The 27,001-nt window shown below is 39.2% G+C and overlaps 1 protein-coding gene across 2 annotated transcripts in view; it reads left to right on the forward strand.

The window, feature by feature from the left end:
- prkdc (protein kinase, DNA-activated, catalytic subunit) overlaps positions 1–27,001 on the forward strand; it is a 204,650-nt gene that overhangs the window by 89,272 nt on the left and 88,377 nt on the right. For both annotated transcript variants that reach the window (XM_048595548.1, XM_048595549.1), the window contains exons 39-46: positions 1,860–2,027; positions 3,442–3,569; positions 4,799–5,006; positions 9,563–9,741; positions 10,616–10,784; positions 16,755–16,820; positions 17,255–17,327; positions 21,145–21,293. In XM_048595548.1, the coding sequence (XP_048451505.1) occupies positions 1,860–2,027; positions 3,442–3,569; positions 4,799–5,006; positions 9,563–9,741; positions 10,616–10,784; positions 16,755–16,820; positions 17,255–17,327; positions 21,145–21,293 (1,140 nt within the window). The remainder of the gene's footprint in view (positions 1–1,859; positions 2,028–3,441; positions 3,570–4,798; positions 5,007–9,562; positions 9,742–10,615; positions 10,785–16,754; positions 16,821–17,254; positions 17,328–21,144; positions 21,294–27,001) is intronic.

Raw genomic sequence — 27,001 nt, forward strand, 5'->3', positions numbered from 1 at the left:
AAGGAGCAGCGCTCCAAAAGCTTGCGATTTCAAATAAACCTGTTGGACTATAACATGTTGTCATGTGACTTCTGATTTTGATGGAGTGGTCGAAGCAGATTCATGGGTAACTTTCATAGAATTAATGAAACTAGGAGCATGACTAGGCCATTTGGCCCTTTTGAGCCTGCTCTGCCATTAAATACAATCGCGATGAATCCTCTGTCTGAATGCCATATTCCCACGTTTTTTTCGACATCCTTGATGTCACTAATATCTGAGAAATTATCTACCTATTTTTTGAATAAACTCAGTGACCCGATCACCACATCCTGATGTGGAAGTGAATTCCACAGATTGACTTTAGGTTGAGTGAGAAAACGTTTCGTAATCTCAGTCCTAAGTTGCCTACTCAGTCTCCTGAGGTTATGACCCCTGGTTCTGGACTCCACCTTCAGGGGAAACATCCTCCCTGCTTCTCATCTGCCAAGCCCTGTCAGTATTAGATGTTTGAATATGGGCCCCTCTCTACAGAATACATGCTCAGTCAAGCTAATCTCTCCTGATACAACAATCAAATCATTTCCCGGGTATCAGTTTAGTAAACCTTTATTGCATTCTCTCTATAACAGGCATGTCCTGTCTAAGGTATGCTGAACAAAATTTCGCACCATACACCAAGTGTGGTCCCACGAAGGCCCTGTATAACTGTAGTAGGACATCCTTACTTCTGATTTGGAATCTTGTGATGAAGCCAGTTATACCATTTACCTTCCTACTTGCTTGCTGCACCTGCCTGTTTACATTTATTGACTAGAGTACAGTGACATCGAGGTCCCTTTGTACTTCCACATTTTCCTCGATATCACTATTTAAATAATACTCTGCATTTCTGTTTTTCACACTGATATGAGTTAGCTTCACATGTATCCATGTTGTACTATATCTGCCATGCATTTACCCTTACACTCAACTAGTCCAGATCACTCTGAAGCCTCCTTGCATCCTCCTCACAACTCACAATCTGACCCAGTTTTGTGTTGTCAGCAAACATGGAAATATTGCAATTGGTTCACTTATCCAAGTCATTTACATATATTGTGAATCATTGGAACCCTGATCCCTGCTTTACAACACTAGTCACTGCCACCTAAGGAAAAAATCCACTTTTTCCAACACAAAAACAGAAATTGCTGGAGGAACTCGGCAGGTCTGGCAGCATTTGTGTTGAGAAAGCGGAGTTAACATTTCAGGTCCAGTAATCCTCCTTCATGCCTGGAGAACAGGGGATTTGTCTGCCTTTAACACCATTAATTTTTCGAGCACTTGTTTTTTTAAAACTAATTTTGATTTTCTTCAGTTCCTCTCTTTCTCTTTCTCTCTCTCTCTTACACTCTCAGTGACGCACACACTAAACCCTTGGTTCCATAATATTTCTGGGAAAGTATTTGAATCCTCTTTTGTGAAGACAGAATCAAAATATGTATTCAGCTTTTCTGCTACTTCTTTATTCCCCATCTCAGAATAAAAGGCAAACAATTCTGGACTGAGATGAGGAACATCACCCAGCCTGTGGTGAATCTTCAGAATTCTCTGTCCCAAAGGGCTGTGAAAGCTCAGTCATTGATTTCAATACAGAGATTGATAGGTTTCTAATTACTAATGACATCAAGGGACATGGGATGACATGGCATACATTGTGGTAGATCAGTCATGAACTGTAATGCAGAGCAGGCCTGAGAGGCTGAATGGCCTACTCCTGCCCCTGTGTTCCTAATTGAATCATATTCTGAAAGCCCTTGCCAGATTTGAAATATTTCATTTTTTGAATGAATGGAATTCAAGTTGAAGGATTTTGAAACTTGTTTTTATTTTTGCAGACCAAGGCAGTGATCATATTACCATTTTTTACACAACTTCCTGAAGAAAATCTTATTGCGCTTAAAAATGCTCTCAACCATTTCATAGCTTCCCATTTTCCTATGAAATCAGATGAATTTCCTAAGGGTACATTGAGATACAACAACTATGTTGACTGCATCAAGAAAGTAAGTGCTATTTGTTGACATTGTAGCTATGTTAATTTTGCACTTAAGGATGGACTGTTTAATTATAGCCTTTAGAAGAACTGAATTAGCAACTTCTGTCTATGCTCACGGCGGTGGGCGGGGTGGGAAGTGAAAAGGTAGATTACAGATATTTAGAGAAAATGAAAAAATCTGACCAACCATTTTCTTCTAGTATTTCTGAATGCATGCATTTTATCACAGTCTTCCTCTTGGATTCATTTATTGGTGAAGGGGCAGTTCACTTTCAGGTATAATTTCACTGAAGTCATGGTATGAGCGTTTCTTGCATGCATACATAATAAACTGAATGTATTTCACATTGTGTGAAGTTAATGCCCAAAAATATTGATGTTTTTCTCTCCTCCCCTCTTCCTTCCAAATGTACATTGATATCATTATCTGCTGTTGCAATAAAATACATTTGGAGAATAGCTGCACCAACAGATAGAATTCTTAAATCTCTTACTACATCAGAATTTTACTATCAAAGGTCATTTACTGATTAATTCACTTGAATCAGTGAAAGTCTCAAAAGAGCAAAAAAATGTCCAGGAAGTGAAAGATATTAATAATTTGGAAATTAAGTCACAAGCAAGTACAGTGAAGTCCAGCTGCCTGTCCAGCCATGCACTGTCACTTCTAAACAATGGGAAAAGCAGAACCAGCACAAAACTCCTCTTTGTTGCTGAGTGCATTACCCTCCAGGCCCCTGTCTCAAGTTGAACCAGACTACTTGCAACTTGTTGCCTGGTTTGGCACTGAGCGAACTGTGATCACTTATTCTGTCAGTCTCAGTGGTAGCCTTATTCCATCTTCACAGGATTGCTGATCTCCATCACTACCTCAACTCATCTTAAACCAACTCTCACCTATGTCTTGGTCCTTTCCAGACTGGATTACTCCAGTGCTGCGTTGTCTGGTGTCCCATCCTTTATGATTCTTGTCTTTCATGATCTCACTTCCTTTGACCCAATGCCTTGTTTTGTTTATGTATCTGGAGTGGCACTAGGACTGTTTTTTCTTTTAAAATTACTGTGTAAATTACCTTTATTTGATTTACTACAAGCGCATCTAATACCACTGTGTGGCTGAGGTAATACACTGTACAGTTTCCGACAATGTCATTTGTACAGGATGCCTTGTTTCAGCCTTGCAATTTAATTAGTTTGGAAAATTGAACAGAGCGAACTTATCATTTTGGGCTTTTGTTGTTAGTTTAGGAACTGCTGAACATGAGCTGAGTGCTTATTCTTGAATAGTCTAGTATTCTCAATCTCTGGTGTTATTAACCATCTTGTGTTCTTCATGTTGTGAGTTATATCTTAATGATTCTTAAGTTTATTAATTACTCTGATTCTTTGCTTCAATTGATGTGATTCAATGTGTTTTTCAGTTACTTGACGCTTTGGAGCTATCTCAAAGTCCACTGTTGTTAAAAATTCTGACTGAAGTTCTTTGTCGTGACAACAGACATGTCATGGAAGAAGCATTTCAGATTTGTTTCCAAAATATAGCAAAAAGGTATCACATCTTGCATACAGTGTGGAAAACTGAAGCATATTGGTCTCTAGAGATACAAATATTTATGTTTTCAGTTGTACTGCAACTTCAGATTAATAACACAATCAATCTGATACAGATATGGTAATAGTTTATTGTGATAGCTCTAATGCTTGAATTAGAATTAAATTTGTTATCCCTAGACATGCCTGAAGATTTGCATGTGATTGTAAATATCAATGTTTGTGCTTGGCCTTGATCTTTAGAGTAATAAGTAAGGTTTTTATTAGCAGAATTGTTTTATTTAATGTATCCTCTTTGGATGGAGTGGTTTTAACCACAGAATTGCCTCGTGGTCTGTTGTTACCTCCCAGTCTAGCTGTCCTTTTGTTGTATCTCATCTGTTGTTCAAAACGTAGTTGGGCAATGAATTCTTGGTTACATCTGTGCTACATCTGTGCTGATTTGAACTGGCTGATAGGAATAGCTATTTCGTGAGTGGCTGTCCAGTGAATATGGATATTTAGAAACTGGATAATAAAATTGATCCATGGGTTATTTTTACTTGCGTATCAATTGGTGGGTCTTTATCTGATAGCTGCAAACCAAGTTTGCAAAGTAAAATAACATTGAAAAACATCAAGTGTGGGAGGGTGAGGGTGGAGGAGACTGGGGTTGCAGGGTTGCTGGGTGGTGGCAGTGTTAGAGGGGTTGGGGGGAGATTCCTGATGACACTCTGTGTCTGCCCCATGCTTCTTTTTAGTGATCCAACTCGGTTACTAACAATGTTAGAGACCATAAGTGTGAATTTAGATTACTCCATGGTAACTAGCAGAGCTCCCACATAGAATCAACATCTCTTCACATCATAGATTGTGCCTTGGCCGAGATGTCAGGCATGTCTGCTCCTCCCAAGTGTCTGCCAGTGCTTGTTTTGTATCTATCCACAAAAACAACAACCTTGTTACTACATTAATATAATCCAAGGTTGTTTACACTTCTGACTTCCCACCATCTTTTTACTTAAACTCCATTCAGTGCCTCATTGATGGCAGAGAAGCGATTATGGACTCATGAGGGAGGAGCATTCAAACTATTGTTCCAACTGGTTGTTGAATTTTCTGTCATATTGAGATTGCATTATGGTATGGCTTTTTCTTGAATAATTTGGTTGTGTTTATTTTATTCTTGCATGATTTAATAAAAAATGTGTGTTCTTATGGTTAAAATCTTTCATTTAACTGCAATAGAGGTACCTGTGAAAAGCAAGTAACCCTGCTGGAAGCTGCATATGAGATGTTCAGAAATGAAGAAATGCTTTCTAGTGCTACCAGGCAGTTTGTCATGGACCGTTCTCTTTTCACGCTTATTACCCACTGCAGTCCAGATGCTTTAAGAGAGTTTTTTTGCAAAATTGTAAAGGATGCCATGGAAGTTCTGCAATCTAGATTCACAAAGGTAAACAGTACTTAGTTTACATTTCTATGACTCTTTTTAATTGTAATGTGTACTTGTTCAGTATATTTTAGAGCAATAGAAATAAATAAATATGTTCTGTTAGGCTATTACAAGGCAGGTTTGAAGAATGACATAGATTGCAACCTGAATATTGAAGGATACAGGATATTAAAGAAGGACTGGAAGCCAGGAAAATGTAGAGAGGTGGCTTTATTACTTAATCTTGGTAGTAGCACTGTAGAATGGGATGACCTATGTTGACGAACCAGGTATTGGAAGTGATGTGGATAGAGATGAGAAATAATAAGGGCAAGAAGTCACCTGTGGGAGTGGTGTCTAGGTCCCTAACAGTAACCGTGTGATAGCATTGAGAATGAAAAAAGAAATAATGAGAACTTGTCAGAAAGTTTTAGTAATAATCAGAGAGGATTTAATCTGTTTGAAGGGGTGGAGAGGTGCTGACATAGTGGTAATGTCACTGGACTAGTAATCTAAAACACCAGATAATGTTCTGGCATTGAGTGTTCTAGCAACATGGATTGAAATCCACACCCCCAAACAGGTGGTGGAATATGAATTCAGTAAAAGTCTGGAAGAGAACACTTATCCAGTAGTAGCCCTGTAATTACTGTTGATTGTCTTGCAAGCCTATCTGGTTCACTTGTGACTTTTAAGGAAGGAAATCTGTCATCATTACTTGGTCTACCTATGTGTGACTCCAGATTTACAACAATGTGTTAACTCTTAACTGTTATCTGTGCAATTAATGATAGACAATAAATGTTGGCCTAACCAGCAACATCCACATCCTATAAATGAATAGAAAAAGAACTGGAGAATTCACATTAGCAAATATAATCTAGTACAGAGGTCATAGAATGTCTTTAGGATAGTTTCTTGTGCCAGCATGTTTTGGAGCTGACTAGAGAGGTAAATAAAGGTAAAGTTGCCACAGTCTTACCAGACCATAGTGCTATTCTGCCATGAGGAAGGGATGTTAAATGGTTGTTTAACCTGAGGGTCACCACACCTCAGTTGAGGGGAGAGGTTGAGAAGGACAGTCCTTTATTGTGACGTCAGCAGGTGCAGAAAATGAACTCATGGCACCACTTTGCACCACAAACCAGCCATCTAGTCAACTGAGATAACTGACTCCCTATTGACCAGAGAAGTGGTGATTCTAGACCTGATACTGTGCAACACAATAGGATTAATTAATGATCTCCAAGTGAATACACCCGTAGGTAGTGGCAATCACAATATGATGTTGGTTTGAGAGAGAGAAGAATGTGTTCAATGCTAGTATGTTAAACTTGAATAAAAGCAAGCATGCGAATATGAAAGCAGAGCTAGTTAAATTGAGCTGGCAAGTTAGGTTCAGGGGTCAGTCGATAGAGATTCATGGCAGGCATTGAAGGAGATATTCCAGACGACACAGATTAGATGGATTTCAATGAGAGAGAAAAATTCTAAGAAGAGGATGTCTAGTTCAAAACGGTAAAGATCATGTCAGACTTAAAGAAACAAACAAACTTATAGCATAGATTTAAGGTGAGGGGCAGAAGCTTTAGAGGGATGTGAGCATTTTTTTTTCATTCAGAGGGTGGAATTCAATGCCTGTAAGGATGATAGAGGCAGAAACCCTCATGGTTTTTAAGAAGCATTTCGATGTCCACTTGCAATGCCAAAATATTCAAAGTATAGGCCAAGTGCTGCAAAATGGGATTAGAATAGTTAGGCGGTTGTTTAAAACAAGCACGACACAAAGGGCTGAGAGGCCTTTTTCAATGTTGTAGATCATTGTGACTCTGCTACTTTTACAAAATGAATTTCAATGGACTGGACGTTACGTCAGTATGGTCAAAGCCATCTCGGGCATCAGGCCCTGTACTCTGTTATCTCTCAACTTGTAAATGTGCTGGGGAGAACAAAGAAAATGTTTCAAAGACACTTTGAAACTGTCCTTGAGACAAATGCTGCATTAATGACTGTGAGAAATTTTCTCCAGTCGTTCAGAATACGACATCTTGTCCATCAATCTGTATGATGCTTTGAGCCGCAAAGTTGTAATGGTGAGGTAGAATGATGACAGAGAAGGAAATGTATAGGAAGTAAATCCTCCATTCTGGATCTCACGACACCATGGGACATCAAGCTTCATGTGTTCAAAGATCTGTGTTAAGAATCTGCTTGTTCATTCACATGAAGATCCATAGCAGAAACTGGTGACTCTGAGTTGGCATTGTTCTTGAATCAAGAGACAACTGTGGCCCGAGCATTGATTTTTGTGGCACCTCAATATTAACAGACTGCCTACCTGAAAATTATCTGTTTATTTCTACAGTTTTCTGACCTTTAACCAATCCTCTATTCAGGCAAACATATTGCCTCAACCCCATTTATGCGGTGGCCTTTTATGTGACTCCCCCGCCCCGCAACCCACCCACCATGTCCTTCCTAGAATCAAAGAATTGCTGCAGTACAGAATGACGTTATTCAGCCAATTGAGCAATTGCTATTTTCTATAAGAGCAACTCAGTTTATCCCTATCCTTCTTTGCCTGTTGTCTTGCAGGTCTTTTTTTTTCCCCTATCGGACACTTATCCATTATCTTTTAACAGCGAGGATTGTGTCTTCCTTCACCGCCCTTTAAGGGCATTCCAGATTGGAGCCACTTTCTTTGTTAACCAGATGTTTTTCCAGATGTTATTTTTGTCAGTCACCTCATGCTTATGCCCTCTGACTCTCAGCTTTTTTGCCAGCAGGAACAGTTTTCTTGCAATGTTTTCTGCTCCATGTTATTTCTTACCTCTGCCCATAATTTTCATCCTGGTCTTCCGAGTAAGAACACTTGCTCACTGCTACCCATATATAATCCTTTACCTTTACAGCTACCCATTTCTATTTTGACAAATATCCTGGAATAATTAGTTCCCAACCTTGCTTACCATTTTATCAGGTCATTGTTATGGCAATGAGATCATACCTGTTTATCCGTGTACCACTAATTAATTTGTGATTATACTTTTTTTTAATCATTCGCGAGATGCAGCTGTTGCTGGTTGGACCCACATTTATGTTTGTGAATTCAAATAAAGGAACCTTTATTTGAACCTTTTACTTATAATCATTGATTTGACCTTTTTACTTAATGCACTAATGCTCCAGAGATCCCTGTCTCTTCCTGTTACATGACATTAACTTGACTCAGATTACTGCACTGTTCTGTCACCTTGAGCTTTCTTTTAAGATATATAAATTTCCCCTCAATTGACCTGTACCGTTCCCACCACCATCCAAACCTTGACATTTATAGTCCTATTTGCAATCATGTTTTTCAATTCCCCAGGTCATTTGGTCTTAGCCCAGTTTAAGTGAAGCTCATCCAAATAGTAGTGATGTTAGTGCCTCATTGAATTGAAACCCTAGCTCCAATGCTACTCTAAGCCATGTGTTTAGCTCCCTGACATGTTTGACCATATGTAAATCCATACATCACTTAGATAATAATATAAAAACTATTATCTTTGAGGTACTGCTTATTAATTTCTCCCCGACTCTTCAAATGCTCTCAGCAGAGCCTCATTCCTGATAACCACAACAATTAGAACCTTCCCATCATGTTGTCAAACTCTTTCACACTGCAAGGATGCATCCTTAATCCAAGTACCAGGCACGCAGTACAGTCTTTGGGATCCCAGCTGTAGGGTTGCAAACAGCAGTATCTATTCTCCTCTTAGCTGTACAATCTGCAACTGCAATCAGATTTCTTCTTTACTTATCTCACCTGGATGGCCTCTTGTATCACAGTGATATAGTGAAATTGCCCATCCTTGCCTGTACTCTTTGTTCTCATTCATATTGATGGCAAGATCCTGTTTGTCAAAGGCTAAGGCCCCTCCATCAAATCACCCTGTGACCGATAACTGCTTGACTACTGACCACATCTAAGCTACTAGTTAGTTTAAAAAGTGTAACAGCCATCTAAGTCAAAGTGACCAGGTAATTCACCCCTCTCCCTGATGCCCTGGCTGTGTCTGCAGTTTGAACTCCATCTCAACAGTTTGGAGATGAATTTCCTCAAATTGGTGACACTTGCCACTGATTTGGTTTCTCAGGATTTTGGTGGTCTCCACTAGTGCCACATGCTGTAGTACATGCTTTGCCATCCTTAACTAACTTTGTTTTATATATTTAATTAGAAAAGATTTGTATTCACTTGAAAACCTCAGTATAAATCACTAATGAACAGCAGATTATCTAGTTTAAGATATTGGTTCCTAAAGTAAGTTACATTTTCTCAACTCTTAATGTAAATCATTGCCTTGGACTAAGAAGCAAAACAAGAGTATTCCTCTCTAACCTGCCATCAACCTGCTGATATTCCTCGATTAATTTTTGCTCGCTCTCTCTGTCTGCTCCCAGCATTTTCTCTGTGCCACCCTTGGCCATGGCCCTGCTCCTGTTCTGCCCCTAATATTCTATAATTTCCAAAATAGAATTGTGAATTGTAAAATTATATTTGATATAACTTCAAAAATGGTTGTTTATTGCAGATAAATGAGTCGTCTTTTGACAACCAGTTGACAAAAAAAATCGGCTCTTATAAGTTGTTTGAAGTCATGTATGCACGATTGCCAAAGAATGATGTCTACACAGACGGATCAAAGATAATCCAGGCGTTCCATTCTTCGGGTAACGTAGAGGGCAACAAACTTTCAAAGACTTTGCTGAAGTAAGACTTTGTGATCCCAAAGCAGAAAATAAGTGTACAAAAGCTTTTAAAATGTTCCTTTGTCCATACGCTTAGTTTCAAGATACTTTCTGTGATTGCAGATACGTAGAATGTGTGCAAGCAAATATTGATTTTCCTTATTTGTCCGTTATCCACATTTAAACCCTCATATGGCATTGATGAATGTTTCAGCAAAGTACAAATGAACACCGAAATTGCTGGAAAAGCTCAGCTTCTGAGGAAGGGTGACCAGACCTGAAACGTTAAGTCTGATTTCTCTTCACAGATGCTGCCAGACCTGCTGAGTTTTTCCAGCAATTTATGTCTTTGTTTCTGACTTACAGCATCTGCAGTTCTTTCGGTTTTTGTTTCACCAAAGTAGTTGCCCATCAGTTCTGTGCTACTGTTGTTTACTTACATGAATCACTTACTGTAGTTTGATAACATTCTCCTTCTTACCCTTACTTCATTGTGTCTTTTCCCCAACTGGTTTTATTAAAGTAGAACTCTGCTTTAATTGCAGTTTTTGATTAAAATATTCTCTCTCTCATCATTGTCCACCCATAGAATGGTCACGAGTTAGCCTTCTTAGCTCTGATGCATAAGTCTCAACTTGTGTCTTTGTTCATAACTAACACCTTAATGACATCCCGACGATTAACGATGCATTTTTTTCATAAATTTATCCCTGCTCTAGAGGGAGTTATTTTGGGTACTGTTAGATGTGTTGATAATTGATTTCCAGAATTGCAGTTCTTTTAAAAAATTTTTTTCTACTTGAGGAAATGTCTGACATTAACTTTTCATGAAAGAGAAGTGCACTTTTCTTGCAAATAACAATAATGTGTTTATGTTCTTTTTCCATCCTCTGAAGGTCCTGTTATGATGCAGTTACTGAAAACATGGCTGGTGAGACTCAGCTTTTGGAAAAGAGGAGACAATACCATTGTGCTGCTTATAATTGCATGATTGCAGTCCTCTGTTGTATTTTCACAGAGGCCAAATTTTATCAAGGCTTTCTTTTCAGTGAAAAACCAGAGAAGGTAAGATGAAATTCCTAAATTTGAAGGTTAAATTTTTCACAAGACTAAAACAATTGCAAATTAGATTTCTCTGTCTGTCGTCAGTATTAGTAACAGTTGCAGTTAATAGTGCAATAACAGTCTAAAAGGTGAACATTCTTAGAAATGATTGCATTATTTGCATTCACATTAGTAGTATTTTGTGCCTTTTTAATGAACATTACTAATTTAGATTGGAAATGTGGTTTTCTTTCTGTGAATTCCCATGCGATGGCTTGCAGTTTCAGTGACGTGATTGATAGACACTTGATAGAGTCTCAGAATTGTAAACTGCATGAACTGGAGGATATTTGATCCACTTTACCCATATCTTGATTGAAAGCATATAAATATTTATTTAATGCTTTATTAAAAACTGTTGTGAATTCTTCTTCTATTATGGGGAATTCCAAGTTTTGACAGCCCTCTCCAAAAAGAAATTCTAATGTCTCCCTCTATTCTTTTTGTAATCTTAAATTAATACACTTGAGTTACTGATGCACTGCAGAATTGTAGGCCAACACTGCAACACAGTTCTTGTGCTAGTCTCTTTGAATGATTCTCAATTAGTCTCACTCTCCCACTTTTCTTCATAGCCTGGAACTTTGTTCTTCATTAAGTAATTGCAGTTTCTAGTTTTTTTTTAAAAGTTCCTATTGAATTGGCTTCCACCTATGTGGATGCCGGGTTGAAGTCTGAGGTAGACAGATTTTTGATATACAGAAGGCTCAATGATTATGGGGCTGAAAATAAGTCAACTTAAAGCCACGATCAGATTCATCAAATTATTGAATGGTGGAGCAAATGGCCTATTTCTGTTCATATTTCTTGTACTCTTACTGTTTGCATCATAGTTTATTATATTCCTGAGTTTCAAGCCATCTGTAGACTTTGACAAAAAGCTCTGCATGCCCATGTCCAGGGTATTACCCATTAATAGCAATGTTTTAAGTCATATTTAGTAGAGTAGTTTTATTATTAATTAGTTAGCAATGTATTCATTGTCTGCATGATGCACTCTATTATAAAGTAGTTGGCCAAACTTAGTGATATCCATCCCATCAATTAAATGTCACAAAAGATACTTTATACGTAATCAGAAGCAAAGGCAGTCAGGGTCACCTGACTTGAAACAATGTCTCTGATTTTTCTGCACAGATGTTGCCAGACCTGCTGAGTTTTTCCAGCACTTTCTGTTTTTGTTTCCAATTTCCAGCATCTGCAGTTCTTTAAGTTTTTACTTTATATGTGCTATTGCTTGAGAGACTTAAGCTTTGAGTGATTGTGTAAGAAAGGAAGTTATCTCAAGTGTTGTGGTTTGGAGTAGTTTCTTTGAAAGAGACCGTTGAATGTTCACTGTGGGCAATTTTTAACAAAGTTTTATGGAAATCATGTGATTGATAATAACTAGTTGCTTTGCTGTAGACCCTTCAGGAGCTGTGTTTGAACAGTGATAGCCTTGCAGAAGTCCTAGTTTTATCTGGTTGAGTTGGAGGTAAGCCTGCTAAGAACAAATTGAGTTGGAGGGAAGCCTGCTAAAAACAAGCTGTTTCAGCTGATCTTTTCAGAAATGGAAGGGAAAATCCTCTACATAGTTGAGGGTGAAATTTATTTTTTCTTTTGGAAGGGTGAATGAAACAACATCTCAAGATTGAGCATGCTGTGTCATAAAATGGGATATATTTGTGCAGATTGCTGGAAGATGTGAGGTAAATCCATAGGATTTATTGAGGTACATGGGACTACAATAGGCTGAATTGTGGCTGTCGCTGCAGCAGTGAGACCAAGTGTAAACATTGCTTTGGTGCAGGGAAAGTAAACAAGACATCTGAAAGTTAAAAGGAATTATTGTCAAAAGGAAGTCTAACTCATAACTCTTCAAATGAGATATGTAATCTTCTACTTAAAAATGCAGCAGCCTTTCAAAATCTTTTGCTGAAGAAACACTTGACTTTTCCACCAGTAAATGGTATTCTATTATATTTTGGGAACACCTGGCATGTGATCTAATGTTTGGAACAGTAACTATAGGTGTTGTCCATGATTTTGCCCATAGATGAAGTTGAATTACTCTTAGGGAATGATTTGACAGGAGTAAAGGTTGCAGCTTCTCCAGTAGTCACAGAAAGATCAGGTGAAGTTAAAGAAGTAGAGCAATTATAGGAAAAGGTTCCAGGAATTTTCCTTCATGTGTAGTGACTTGAGCAATATCTAAAGACAGTCTGTTATTGAAGTTCAAATTGGCACCACAGACAGAAAATTGGTTAACTGCAACTTGCAAGCTAATCCAGAGTCAAGTAAAGCAGCGTAATCAGCTCAAACTGAAGTTGACATCAGGGGATAAATGAACTGCAAATGCTGAAGATCTGAAATAAAAACAGGAAGTGCTGGAGAATCTCAGCCTAGAGTCATACAGAGTGGAAATAGATTCCTCGGTCCAACTAGCCCATGCCGGCCATGTTCCCAAATGAAATTATCCCCATTTGCCTGCATTTGGCCATATCCCTCCAAACCTTTCCAATTCATGTACCTGTCCAAATGTCTTTTAAATGTTGTACCTGTACCTGCGTCCACCATTTCCTCTGGCAGTTCATTCCACACAGGAACAATTCTCTGTGTAAAAAAAGTTGCCCCTCATGTCTTTTTTAAAACTTCTTCTCTCACCTTAAAAATATGCCCCCTAGTCTTGAAAGCTCCCATCCTTGCAAAAAGACAACTGCCATTAATTCTCTCTATTCCTCATTATTTCATAAACTTCTATCAGGTCGCCTCTCAAACTCCTACGCTCCAGTGAAAACATGTCCCAGCCTATCCAACCTATTTTTACAACTCAAACCTTCCATTCCCGGCAACGTCCTGGTAAATCTTTTCTAAACCACCTCCAATTTAATTATATCCTTCCTGTAGCAGGGCAACCAGAACTGCACACAGTACTTGAGATGAGGTCTCACCAACGTCTGTATAACCTCAATATGAAATTCCAACTCCTGTACTCCTGAGCTCTGAGTAATGAAGGCAAGCATGCCAAATGCTTTCTTAACCACCCTGTCTATCTGTGACCCATATTTCAAAGAATTATGTACCTGAACCTGAGGTCTGTCTGTTCCACAACACTACCCAGGGCCTACCATTAATTGTATAAGTCCCTTGTTTGTTTTACCAAAATGCAATACCTTGCATTTATCCAAATTAAACTCCGTCTTCCATTCCTCAGCCCATTGACCCAATTGATCAAGATCTGTTTGTATTCAGAGATAACCTTCTTCACTGTCCATTATACCACCAATTTTGGTGTGATCCGCAAACTTACTAACCATGCCTCCTTTATTCTCATTCAAAGCAGGTCTGGAAGCATCTATAGAGAAAGAAACAAGGTTAATGTTTTAAGTCCAATATGACCATTTTTTGGACCTGATGAGTTTCTTTAGCACTTCCGGTTTTTGAAGGATTCTGGAATGTTATTAAATGAAAAATGGGGTTCTTGTGAGGAACCGGAGACCTCCTCACAGACCTGTGGGCAAAGAATGGTGATTCACTAAATATAGCTACCATCCACTGCCTTCTGAGTGAAGAAATTCCTTTACACTTGAGTTTTAAATGAGTGTCCTCTTATTCTGTAAATGTGTCACCTAGTTTAAAGTTTCCACCACTGTTGGAAACATCTTTTCAACATATACCCTGCATATTTCACTAGGATCACCCCTCATTCTTCTAAACTGTAATTAAAAATACCTAACTTTTTTAATGGTCTTGATAAACTAACCTCTTCGTTCCAGAGATCCGCCTAGGGAATCTCATTTGAGATTCAGTGATAATGTATCCTTTCTTAAACATGTATACAGTACTCCAGATGCAGCCTTACCAACACCCTATACAAGATTTCCCTATTTTTTAAACTCCATCCCATAGCAATAAAGGCCAAAATTCCAGTTGCCTCCTTAGTTACTTGTTGCATCTGCATGCTAACATTTTGTATTTCATGCACAAGAACATCCAGATCCCTCTGTGCTGCACTTGATAATGGTACCGTGCTTACCACATCTCAACTGTCTCCCTCCAAACTATCTTTGTGGCTAATCTCATACCTTCTAAATGCCATGCTCCCTTTCCACTGTGGTTCCAGATCAAAGGACCTTCCCCATGTGGCCAGTTCTTTTTCCTGAGTTCCTGTTGTGCTGTCAAGCTTAAGACAGCTTCTGTATTTCCTGTTCCACAAAAGCTCCAGGCTGCTACTCTTGCTACTAAAATACAGAACCTTCAAGACCGGCTGAAGCCTATACACACTATCCACTAATGTTAAATACTAATGTCAACCTCCAATGGGAGCATGTTGCGTACACTTGGAGTCACTGCAGTAAAATTGGTCATGTCAAATTTAATATATAATTAAAGGAATGCTTAGCAGTTATAAGGATTATTTTTGTATTTTTAAAGAATAATGGGAAGAGTTATGGAGTTAAATCCCCTTGGTCCTATTAAGAATCACAGGTTATAATTTAATCAAAGTTGTATTTCCAGGGCTTTGGTAGAACGGCAATGTTCTGGGGTTTGGCAGAAATAGGGCTGTAAATCTCAAGTTCGTCAGTATGGCAGGAACTGAGGAAAATGAACTGGCAGCATGGGGATTGTCCTTTGATCTGGAATCAAAGTGGGAACAGAGTATGGCATTTAGAAGGCATAGCTGGGGTTAGCCACAAAGATAGTTTAGAGGGTAACAGTTAGGATGTGGCCTCTCCACAGATGCGATCAGACCTACTTAGTTTCTGCATTAATTCCTGTTTCTCTTTGAATTTGACTTGTTCTGTCACTGTAAACCAGTGCTTCTCATGTATTCCCTGCATTACAAGAATACCCTTGCTGTTAGAAATCAGCAAATTCTCTGGCTAACAATGCACAACTAGTAATATATTAAAGATGTTTACATTTAAACAAGCTACTCATAAACTTTCTGCATTATGATTTCCATTTTATAATTAGATCCATCTTCTAGAGGAAGGGTATATTGAGCATGATGAGCTTACATGGCAGCTTCCATTTTGTATGTATATGTTTGTGCTGGAATACAATAAAAACTAAAATAAAAGGCTTCAACATGCATCCTGAATTGTGTCAATTTGGTTTGATGTAGTTCACCACTCTCCTCTAGTTTATCTAGAAGATTACACTAAGTCTTCAGTGGCGAACATTGTAGAAGATCAGCTTGATTTGAATCAGTATTAAAATTTGATTTTTTTACTTTCTGTTTGAGCATGTTAACATTTCTGAAGTATAAAGGCATCTATTGATAAACCAGAATACTTTGGATGCTGGAAATCTGAAATACTGACAGAAAATGCTGAAAACCAAAATCACCACATTAGGCTGAATCTGTGAGTGGAGAAAAGCAGAGTTAAGGTTTCATGTCTGTGACCTTTCATCAGAACTGGGAAAAGTCAAAATGTAGCAGATTTTGAACAAGGGGATGGATAGGACAAGGACAAAAATAAGGTTTGTGAAAGGGTGGAAGACATGAGAGATTGAATGAAAATGTAGTCTTTCAAGGCAGAAAAGAATGATGATGGGGCGTGACAAGAAACAAGGAAACAAACTAATTCCTAGAGAAGTGCCCTACTAGCTGAAAGAAAAGAAATGAAACAACCAGAGAAAGGGGGAAACATGGGCAAAGAGTTGATTGACCTTCTCGTGAGGTTGAGTGGTGAAGTATGAGTACAAACTAAATTGAGACATGTTTCTTATGTTAGGAGACTTTAAAAGGTTGATAGGGCGAAAACGGTAAGGGTTTAAGGAATAAAAATGTATTTCAATAATTTGTATAAATGCTGATTTGAGGATGAAAATCTCAACTGTCAAAATCTGTCAACCATTCTGTTGACTCCCGTGAATTGTTAAAATATTCAGGGAATGGTTTTTGCTCTTATGAGAAGGAATATACAAATCATTTTTCTTTCTTAGAATATCTTTATCTTGGAGAATCTGATTGATAGCCAACGTTCATACAGCTTTCCCGTGGAGATTGAAGTAAGTTGTATTTCTTTTTACAATTGAGCAGAATGAGTGGAGGATGATTCTGTATTTTATGTCAAAATGTCCCTGTGTTTCATGCTTAACTGAGAGCCTTGGTGTACAGAGGAATAAGGGACAGAATTCGGAGTGCATCAAAAAAAACTAAATATGTCAAGAAAATTAAGATCAGGGAAACAAAACATGTGAAAAACAGAAAAAAATAGAAAACTTGGAAAAACAACAAAGAGAAAGTGACATTTAGTTATAAATATCATGCTGGAACCATATGTAAACCCTTTATAAGAACCCAACTTAATTGTTTCCATACTTTATGTATACCAAAGAAAACGTACTGGAAGGGCAAAAATGCAAGGTGAATGAAATATTTGGTCATGATATGAAAAAATCTGTCTCTTTTTTAAACTGTCCTGTGAAATATTCTGTTCTAGGTCCCAGTTGAAAAGAAGAGAAGATATTTTGCTATTCGAAAAGAAGCAAGAGAATCAGCAGAGGGAGATTCAGGTTTGTGTGGAATTTTATTTTGTGACCTAGGTTTTGGGATAAGTTACAAATTGATACCTCTAAATAATATCTGCCATTAAATGAGCAATTCCATTGGCCCTAATCTTCAATTGTGATGGATTACCGTACAACTTGACCCCTAACTACTGCAATAGTCTGATTGGACTTATCATTGTTTACATTAGTCACTGAACTGTGCAGCACCTTTCCATTTTTTTTCTTGTAGAATTTCTGCTTTGACTTGTTTTTAAAGGATCTAATAATCCACTCTATGTATGCAGGTCCTTACATCCACTTTTCTTAGTTTGTCTCAAATAAAGCTATTGTATTCTTGAATGATAAACATCATTTCCCAGTTGTATTGGGGACCAGCTATCTACTCCAATGAATTTGCCAGTGTCACACTATATATCAATTGGAAGGTGCATTAAAGAATCGCCAGATGACTTGCTGTTGTTTCTCATTTTTCCTCCTTAAGAGGAAGTTAGCATTTGAATTCATCAATGTAATTCCTCTGCTCCCTCGCTCACTCTAACCTGTCTCCCTCTGAACATGCTCCACTCTGCTCTCTTAGGTCCATCCCTGACTTTGTATTCTGCCGATAAGGGTGGTGCTATTGTCATCTGGCATGCTGACCTCTCCTGGGTGGATGCTGAGTGCCAACTCCCGACACTTCCTCCAATGACGCCTGGACCATAACCCATCATTGAACACTAAGTTGTTGTTTCCAGACTGTTATGGACCTCATCCCCTCCGGTGATCTCTCCTCCACTGCTTTCCACGTCATAGTCCTCTAACCATACACAGCCTGCTTCTACCTCCATCCCAAAATCTACAGACAGGACTGCCCCGGCAGGGCAATCATTCCAGTCTGTTCCTGCCCACTGACCTTATTTCTTCCCATCTTGACTTTGTTTTATTTCTCCCCTTGTCTAGTCTTTTTCCACTTATTTCATGATTCTTCTGATGCTTAACATCTGTCTTCACCATGAATGTATGATCCCTGACACATCCATTCCCAATCAGGATGAACTTGAGACAGTCCACTTCTTCCTTGAAAAGAGGCCTGAACAGTCCCCATCCAGCACCACCCTCCTTCACCTGTCTGAGCTCATTCTAACTTTAAACAACTTTAACTCGTCTCACTTTGTCAAAGTCATTGTGGGTACGCACTTGGAGCCCAGCTATGCCTGTCTCTTTGTGGGGTGTGTGGAACATTCCTTGTTCCAGTCCTATTTGGGCCCCCACCCCACAAATCTTTCTCTGTGCATCAATTATGTCATAGGTGTTGCTTTCTTTTCTTATCTGGAATTGTAATAATTAATCACTTTTGCTTCCAATTTCCATCCTTCTCTCATCTTCACCTGGTCCATCTCAGCAGCCTCCATTCCCTTCCTTGACTTCATTGCTTCCATTTCCAGGGATAGGTACAGTAGTATTCATTACAAATCCATCGACCCCCACAGTTGCCTCCACTACCTCACGTGCACCCTTTCATCCTCCAACGATTCCAATCAATTCTCCAGTTGCTTCATCACATCTGTTCTGATCAGGCCACCTTCTACTGGGATACTTCCAACATTACCTTATTTTTACTCAATCGAGAGTTCCCACCCATTGTGGTTGATGGAGCCCTACCCATGTCCAACCCATTTGCTACACTTAAGCTCTCCCCTTCTTCCCAGAACAATTGAAATCCCCTTGGTTTCACTTGCCACCCCACTAACCTCTACATTCAAAGGATCATTCTTTCCACCACATCCAGAAGGATGCCACCACCAAATGCATACTTTCTTCTCCTTCCTTGTCAGCATTCCACAGGGACTATTCCCTCCTTAACACTTTGCTCCACTCCTCCATCATTCCTAACACATTCTCACTGCCCTGTGCATCTCCTCATGTAAATGAGGCAATGTAACACTTATTCATTTACCTTCTCCATCCTCACTGTTCAGGGCTCCAAATACACCTTCCAGGTGAAGCAGTGGTTTATTTGTTTCTCTTTCGATCTAGTCTATTGTATTCACTGCTCACAATGCGCTCACCTTTAATGTGACCAAATGCAGACTGCATGTCTGCTTTGCGCAACACCTCTGTCCATAGAAATGGAAACGACCCTGACCCTCCAGTTGCTTATCATTTCAATGAATGATCTTGCTGTCATACTAACATTTCTATTTTAAGTCTGAAGCCCAAAGCATCTGGAAGGATGGCACCTCATTTTACACTTAGACATTTTATACCCTCTAAGGCACAATGTTGAATTAAAGAACTCCAGACCATAAACACTGTCTTCCATTTTGATTTCACTGCCTTCCCCGCAACATCCCCAGTGTCTTGATTGCATGGGCTTGCCCTCAGCTATTTACATCTAGTATTTCCTATCCATATCAGTCCTTCACCACCTTTCGCAATCCTTTTGTCTTTTGCTCTGGGTATCCTCACCATCAGTTACAGTAGCTCCTCCTTGCCTAATTGCCCTTGAACTAAATTATTTTCCAGGCTATTTCTAAGAGCAGTCAGTTATAACATGAAAGTCAGACCAGGTAAAATCAGCATATTTGCTTCCCTACAGGAAGGTCAGCATAATTTCTTTCCCTAAAAGTTGTTAGTGAACCGGCTTTAGGATTATTGCTTCGAGTTGGTCCAGACTTATCAATTGAATTTACTTTCTCCCAGCTGCTATGGTGGAATTTGAACCCATGTCCCCAGACTATTAGCCTGGGCTTCTGGATTAGCCCAGTGATATTACCACTATACCATCACCTCTCCTACTTTTAAGAAGAAACTAGTTAGACTCATAAGGGAATAGAGAGTATAAGAGATAGTAGGAACTGCAGATGCTGGAGAATCTGAGATAACAAGGTGTAGAGCTGGATGAACTCAGCAGGCCAAGCAGCATCAGAGGAGCAGGAAGGCTGACGTTTCGGGCCTAGACTGAAATTTTCTGACGAAGGGTCTAGGCCCGAAATATCAGCCTTCCTGCTCCTCTGATGCTGTTTGGCCTGCTGTGTTCATCCAGCTCTACACCTTGTTATCTCAGGGAGTATAAGGATATATTCATAGGGTGCGATAAAGTAAATAAAGTGGGAGGAAACTTGGAAGCAGGATACACATTAATGTAGATCGGTTGGACCAAATGATCTTTTTCTGTGCTGTAGATTAAAAGTAATTATGTAAAATGTAAAGAAGATCAAAGAGCTCCATAGCAAATCACTAAACATAACACCAAGAGTGCCACAGTTGATGAGGCATTTGTTGTGCCCAGTCAACACTGAATAATCGTCTGCGGAGAGCTGTTACACGCTCTGTCTCTCTTCTGAACTCTGAATATGAATACTCTAAACATGACAAATTCTTTATTCAACCATAAACGTCTTTTATGTGTATCTTTTTCAGTGTATTTATGTATTTTTTTCTAACCAAATAACTTAATGCAGGGCATAATTTGATGTTCTATTAAATGGTAGCAGTGTATCAAACAGATACACAGAGTGTACAGCTTTTGAGAATAGAAAAGCTGGGATTCTCCAATAACTCAGTTCCTATAAGTCAACATAAAAGTGTTGATTGTAGTCATGATATAACATTCAGCTCAGTTTGTTTTGTATAGTGAGGAGTTAAGTTCTGTCTAGTGAGGGGAAGAAAAATACATTACTACTTTTAATAGACATCACTAAAAATAAAATGAGAAATGTGAGCAAGAGTGTTGCTGGTTGGAGAATTAGATTTCCTATTGCATTGTCAAAATGGAGCTTTCACAGTTTTGTGACATAATTAAATCTTGCCTGTGTTGGTAACTCTTCTCTTTATCCAGATGAACCCCATTATTTGTCATCGCAATCATACATGGTGGATAGTAGCCTTAGTGAGGAAATGAGTCAGTTTGACTTCTCTACAGGCATCCAGAATTTCTCATATAGTTCACAAGATCCCAAAGTGTCTGTGGTTCGTACCAGAAAAACGGTAATTATTTATTTCATGTTTGAAGTGATTATCAAGAATGTAATTGTTTTGACTGAACATGCAGTACAGTAATCTCCATAAGGACAGATCATGTGCTCATTTCTCCACGCCTCAGTTTTCTACTTTCTACTTCAGTTATTTGAAGGAGCCTCCCATTTTCATTGTGGTATTTTCAAACATCATTGTCTTTCACCATCTTGGATGACATCTCTGTAGTCTCCCTACAGTCACCTCCTTCATGTTCTTGTGCTTTAGAATATGAGCAATCCAGCTTTGTTGCCTTTTCTTTATATTTACTAGTGGGCCCTAACATGTTTAAATTAAATTTAGTGATGTAAATAGAATGGGCCAATAAGATCATAAACAATAGGAGGAGTAGCCATTTGTGCTTCTGTCCCACTGAAGCTTATTCTGGCATTCAATAAGACAAATATCATTCAACCTTAAACCATGCAGTGAAATGCCCTCAGCAATCAACTCATTTCCAGGACAATTAGGGATGGGCAACAGTCGCTGGCCTTGCCAGTGACTCCCAAATCCAATGACACAATAAAGAAAATAAAAGTCCCTTCACCCTGCTCTGCCATTTATTTGCTGCAACTTCACTTTTCTGCGTTGGTGTGTCTCCAGCCAACGTACTTCAACAGAAAGTGGGTGTGTGGAGTCTCATTGTACACCTACATCACACTGCAGCTAGAACTGCTGCTCCCTCAGCATTCTGCTGTCTGTCCTAAGCCGCCTTCCTCATTGCTGGCCATGTTCCTCGCTACTGCCCTCACTGCCCAGCTTGCCACTTTGCTCAGGGCATAGGTCAGCGAATGAGGTACAGGTGAGGCTCCAAGACTCTTTCCAACGGCTGATCTGAGTCACCAATTTTCCAATTCATTTCAGGGGGACTCGACTGCTACATGAAATAAAGTTTGAATATGAAGCCACTGTACAAGTCCTGCTGTGCACAAGTCAGAGATTGAAACTACATTGGCAGTGAGAGTGCCCCCTGCAGTTGTAGTGGCAACGAACACAACCTTTCTACCCAGTCTCATGATTTCCTTCAAGTAGAATTTTTTTAAAATGAGACACAGGAAGACTTTATCGATTTGTGCTATAGTATTCGCACAAACCAGTGAATGAAGTATTTCTTTTTATTCTAGTCGCATAGTGCGTGCAGAGTAATTTGCATTCATTCATGCAACATTATTGCCTTAATCTGGCCCCACAACATGGAAAAAACAGAGTTTTGTGCTTGAAGAAACCCTCAAAATAAAATCATAGGGTTGGTTTTGCATGTGAAGATTGAACAATGATGAACATTTGAGGATGTGTTTTATTATGGTCTTGAGGTAAATTACATATTTCAACTACAATGAATGTTTAGCAAGAGACTATTCTTTATTTTGCTATTGTTGCATTTCAAACCTATTATGCTCATGTTGAGCGAGTAAGAGAAACCTGATCAAAGCTGACAAAGCTGCATTTTGTTTTGCTGAATGACAGAAATCTGTAAGTTGGAAGACAGTCATTCAGCCCATCGTGTCCCTGCTGACCACAAATGACCATCTAACTTAGCCCCACTTTCCAGCACTTGTCCATAGTCTGTAGCACGACCAGGTGTTTTGTGAATGTAATCAGAGTTTCTGCCTCCACCACTTTCAGGCAGAGAATTCCAGGTCCCCATCACACTCTGGCTGGAAATGTTTCCCTCATAATTCATCTTAAATCTTCTACCTCTAACCCTAAATGCTTGTTCCCTAGTTCTGGACCTCTCAACCAAAAGGATCCTATCCACACTGCTTGACCATCATAATTTTATATGCTTCAATTAAGTCTTAGTTTCCTATGTTCCAAAGAAAATAATTTTAGACTATTAAAGCCTTCCTCATAACTAGCATTCTGCAGTCTAGTCAACATCCTCTGAACCTTTATATGCTTTTTAAGGCAATCACATCTTTAATATAGTGTGGTGACCAGAACTACATACAGTTTGCCAGTATTGACCCAGCTAGTGTTTTATTACAGTTCCCACCTCCTGTGTTCTGTGCCTCAGCTAATAAAAATAAGTATACTGCGCCTTTTCCAATATGTTGTTGACCTGTCCAATTATCTTTTGAGATCAGTGGACATTGCCCTCTGGTCTCCTACACTTCAGTGCCTGTCATTTATTTGAACTCCATTTGTTACTGTTCCATTAACCTGACTTGTCCATTGATATCATCCTGCAGTGTCCAGATTTTGACTTCATTCCATGCAATTTTTTCTCCTGCAAATCTCTTAATCATATTCCTTCTATTCAAGCCCAAATCATTGATAGAACCATACAGTACAGAAGAGGCCCTTCAGCCCACTGAGTCTGTACTGTCAAAATATACACTACTACCTACACTAGTAAGGCAGTAGGAGTACAGTTAAGAGGGAAATCAGGAGCGTAAAAAGGGGACATGAAATAGCTTTGGCAAATAGGGTTAAGGAGAATCCAAAGGGATTCTACAAATGCATTAAGGACAAAAGGGTAACTAGGGACAGAATAGGACTCCTTAAAGATCAGCAAGGCCACCTTTGTGTGGAACTGCAGGAGATGGGGGAGATACTAAACAAGTATTTTGCATCAGTGCTTACTGTGGAGAAGGATATGGAATTTGGAGAATATGGGGAAATAAAAAGCGACAACTTGAAAAATGTCCACATTACAGAGGAGAAGGTGCTGAACGTTTTAAAACACATAAAGATGGATAAATCCATGGGACCTGATCAGGTGTACCCTAGAACTCTGTGGGAAGCGAGGGAAGAGATTGCTGGGCCCTTTACTGAGATATTTGTATCATCGATAGCCACAGGTGAGGTGCTGGAAGACTGGAGGTTGGCTAACGTGGTGCCACTAGTTAAGAAAGGTGGTAAGGAAAAACCAGGGAACTATAGACCAATGAGCCTGACATCAGTGGTAGGCAGGTTGTTGGAAGGAATCATGAGGGACAGGAGTTATATGTATTTGGAAAGGAAAGGACTGATTAGGGATAGTCAACATGGCTTTGTACATGGAAAATCGTGTCTGACTAACTTGATTGAGTTTTTTTTGAAGAAGTAATGAAGAGGATTAATAAATACACCGTGGTGGATATGATCTATATGGACTCCAGTGAGGCATTCGACAAGGTTCCTCATTGTAGACTGGTTAGCAAGGTGAGATCACATGCAATACAGGGAGAACTAGCCATTTGGATACAGGACTGGCTCGAAGGTAGAAGACAGAGGATGATGGTGGAGGTTTGCTTTTCAGACTGAAGGCCTGAGACCAGCAGTCTGCCATAAGGTTTGGTGCTGGGTTCACTGCTTTTTGTCATTTATATAAATGATTTGGATGTGAACATAGGAAGTGTGGTTAGTAAGTTTGCCGATGACAGCAAAGTTGGAGGTCTAGTGGACATCGAAGAAGGTTACCTCAGAGTACAATGGGATTTTGATCAGATGGGCCAATGGGCTGAGGAGTGGCAGATGGAGTTTAATTTAGATAAATGTGAAGTGCTGCATTTTGAAAAGGTAAATCAAGGCAGGGCTTATACACTTAATGGTAAGGTCCTGGGAAGTGTAGCTGAACAAAGAGACCTTGGAATGCAATTTCACAGTTCCTTGAAAGTGGAGTCACAGGTAGACAGGATAGTGAAGGTGTTTGGTATGCTTGCCTTTATTTTTCAGAGATGGGAGGTCATGTTTTAGCTGGACAGGACATTGATTTGGCCACTTTTGGAGTATTGCGTGCAATTCCATCCTATAGGAAGGATTTTATGAAACCAGAAAAAGTTCAGAAAAGATTTACGAGGATGTTGCCAGGACTGGAGTGTTTGAGCCAAAAGGAGAGGCTGAATAGGTTATGGCTATTTTCTGTGGAGCATTGGCAGCTGGGGGGTGACCTTATAGAGGTTTATAAAATCATGAGGGGCATGGATAGGGTAAATAGGCAAGGTCTTCTCCCTGGGGTGGCGGAGTCCAAAACTAAATGGCATAAGTTGAAGGTGATAGTAATGAATTATGAAAGACAGGTTGTGCTTAAAATCTACTGCAGTTTTTTGAGGATGAAACACATGGAATAGAAAAGGGACAACCATTGGATGTGGTGTATTTGTATTTTGAGAAAGCTTTTTCATAAGGTCCCGTATAAGAGTTTAGCGGGAATAGTTAAAGCAATGGGATAGGAATAATATATTGACATGGATTGAGAAATAGTTGGCAGACAGGAAACAGAGAGAGACAATTAATGGGTCATTTTCCGAGTAGTGGGCAGTGACTATGGGGTACTGCAAGAATCAGACCCTGGGGCCCTGGCTGTTCATGATCTATATAAATAACCTGGATGTGGGAACCAAATGCAACATTTCAAGTTTGCTGATGTCACAAAACTGTGGGATTGAGAGTTGTGAGCAGGATTCAAAATGGGTGTCAGGGTGATCTTGACAAGTTGTAAATGGATATACGCCTGGCAGAGGCAGTACAATGTGGCTAAATGTGAAGTTATACTCCTCAGTGTGAAAATCAAAAAGGAAGAGTATTATTTAAATGGTCTTGTATTGGGAAATGTGAATGTACAAAGGGATCTGGGCGTTCCTATACACTAGTCATTGAAAATAAACGGGCAGCTGCAGCTAGCAGATTGGAACCTCAATGGTACATTAGCCTTCATTTCAATAACATCTGAGTTCAGAAATAAGGATGTCTTGTGCAGTGTTACAGGGCCTTTGTGTGACCGCACCTGGAGTATTGAGTACAAATTTGGTCTCTGAACCTAATAAAGGAACAGGATATACTTATAATTGATGGAGTGTGCCAGGGCTTCACGAGGCTGACATCAGGGATGACGGGGCTGTCCTGAGGTGAGATTCGTTCGACTAGTACTGTATTCACGAGAGTTTAAAAGGATGAGAGGGGTTTTAGTTGAAACTTCTAAAATTCTAGCAGGGCTGGACAGACTACATGCAAGGAGTATGTTTTCCCAGGTTGGGGAGTTTAGAAACACAGTCTCAGGACATTTAGGGGTGAGATGAGGAAATATTTCTTCACTCAAAGAGTAGTGAATCTGTGGAATTTTCTACCACAGAAGGCTTTTGGGGACCAAGCTACTGAATATATTCAAGGAAGATAGATACATTTTTAGATTTTAAAGACATCAAGAGATATGGGAGAAAGCAGGAATATGGTTTTGAGACAGATGTTCAGCCATGATCAGATTGAGTGGCAGAAGAGGCTCGAAAGGTCAAATGGCCTACTTCTGCTTCTAGTTTCCATGTTTCTAAACTTGTACCTTTTTAAATGAGGATTTAGTATACTCCTCAGAATATTTCTCACTAGCAATGTTAGGTTGACTACCTGTAATTACTCCGTCTATCCATTTCTAGCATTTTACTATTTATAAAAAAATCTTTGGGTTTTCCTTGATTTTATTTGGCATTTTTTAATGGTGTTTCTTCACTTTATTAATTTCCTTTTTCACTTCATTTCATCTCTACACTTCTTATAATCCTCTCAGTTTCTGGAGTATTGAGCCTTATTGTAAGATTTCATTCTGCCTTAAACACTCTTTAAACTCCTTGATATCCAAAGGGTTCAGAATTTGTTAGAGCCACCCTTTTTCTTTAACAGAATATGCTTACTGTCAACTTTCACTGTATCTTCCATGAATGCTTGTCATTCACCTGCAAGCAAATTATCTTTTTTTAAATTTA

Source organism: Rhincodon typus, chromosome 4 (assembly GCF_021869965.1).
Source record: "Rhincodon typus isolate 14 chromosome 4, sRhiTyp1.1, whole genome shotgun sequence".
NCBI lineage: Eukaryota > Metazoa > Chordata > Chondrichthyes > Orectolobiformes > Rhincodontidae > Rhincodon > Rhincodon typus.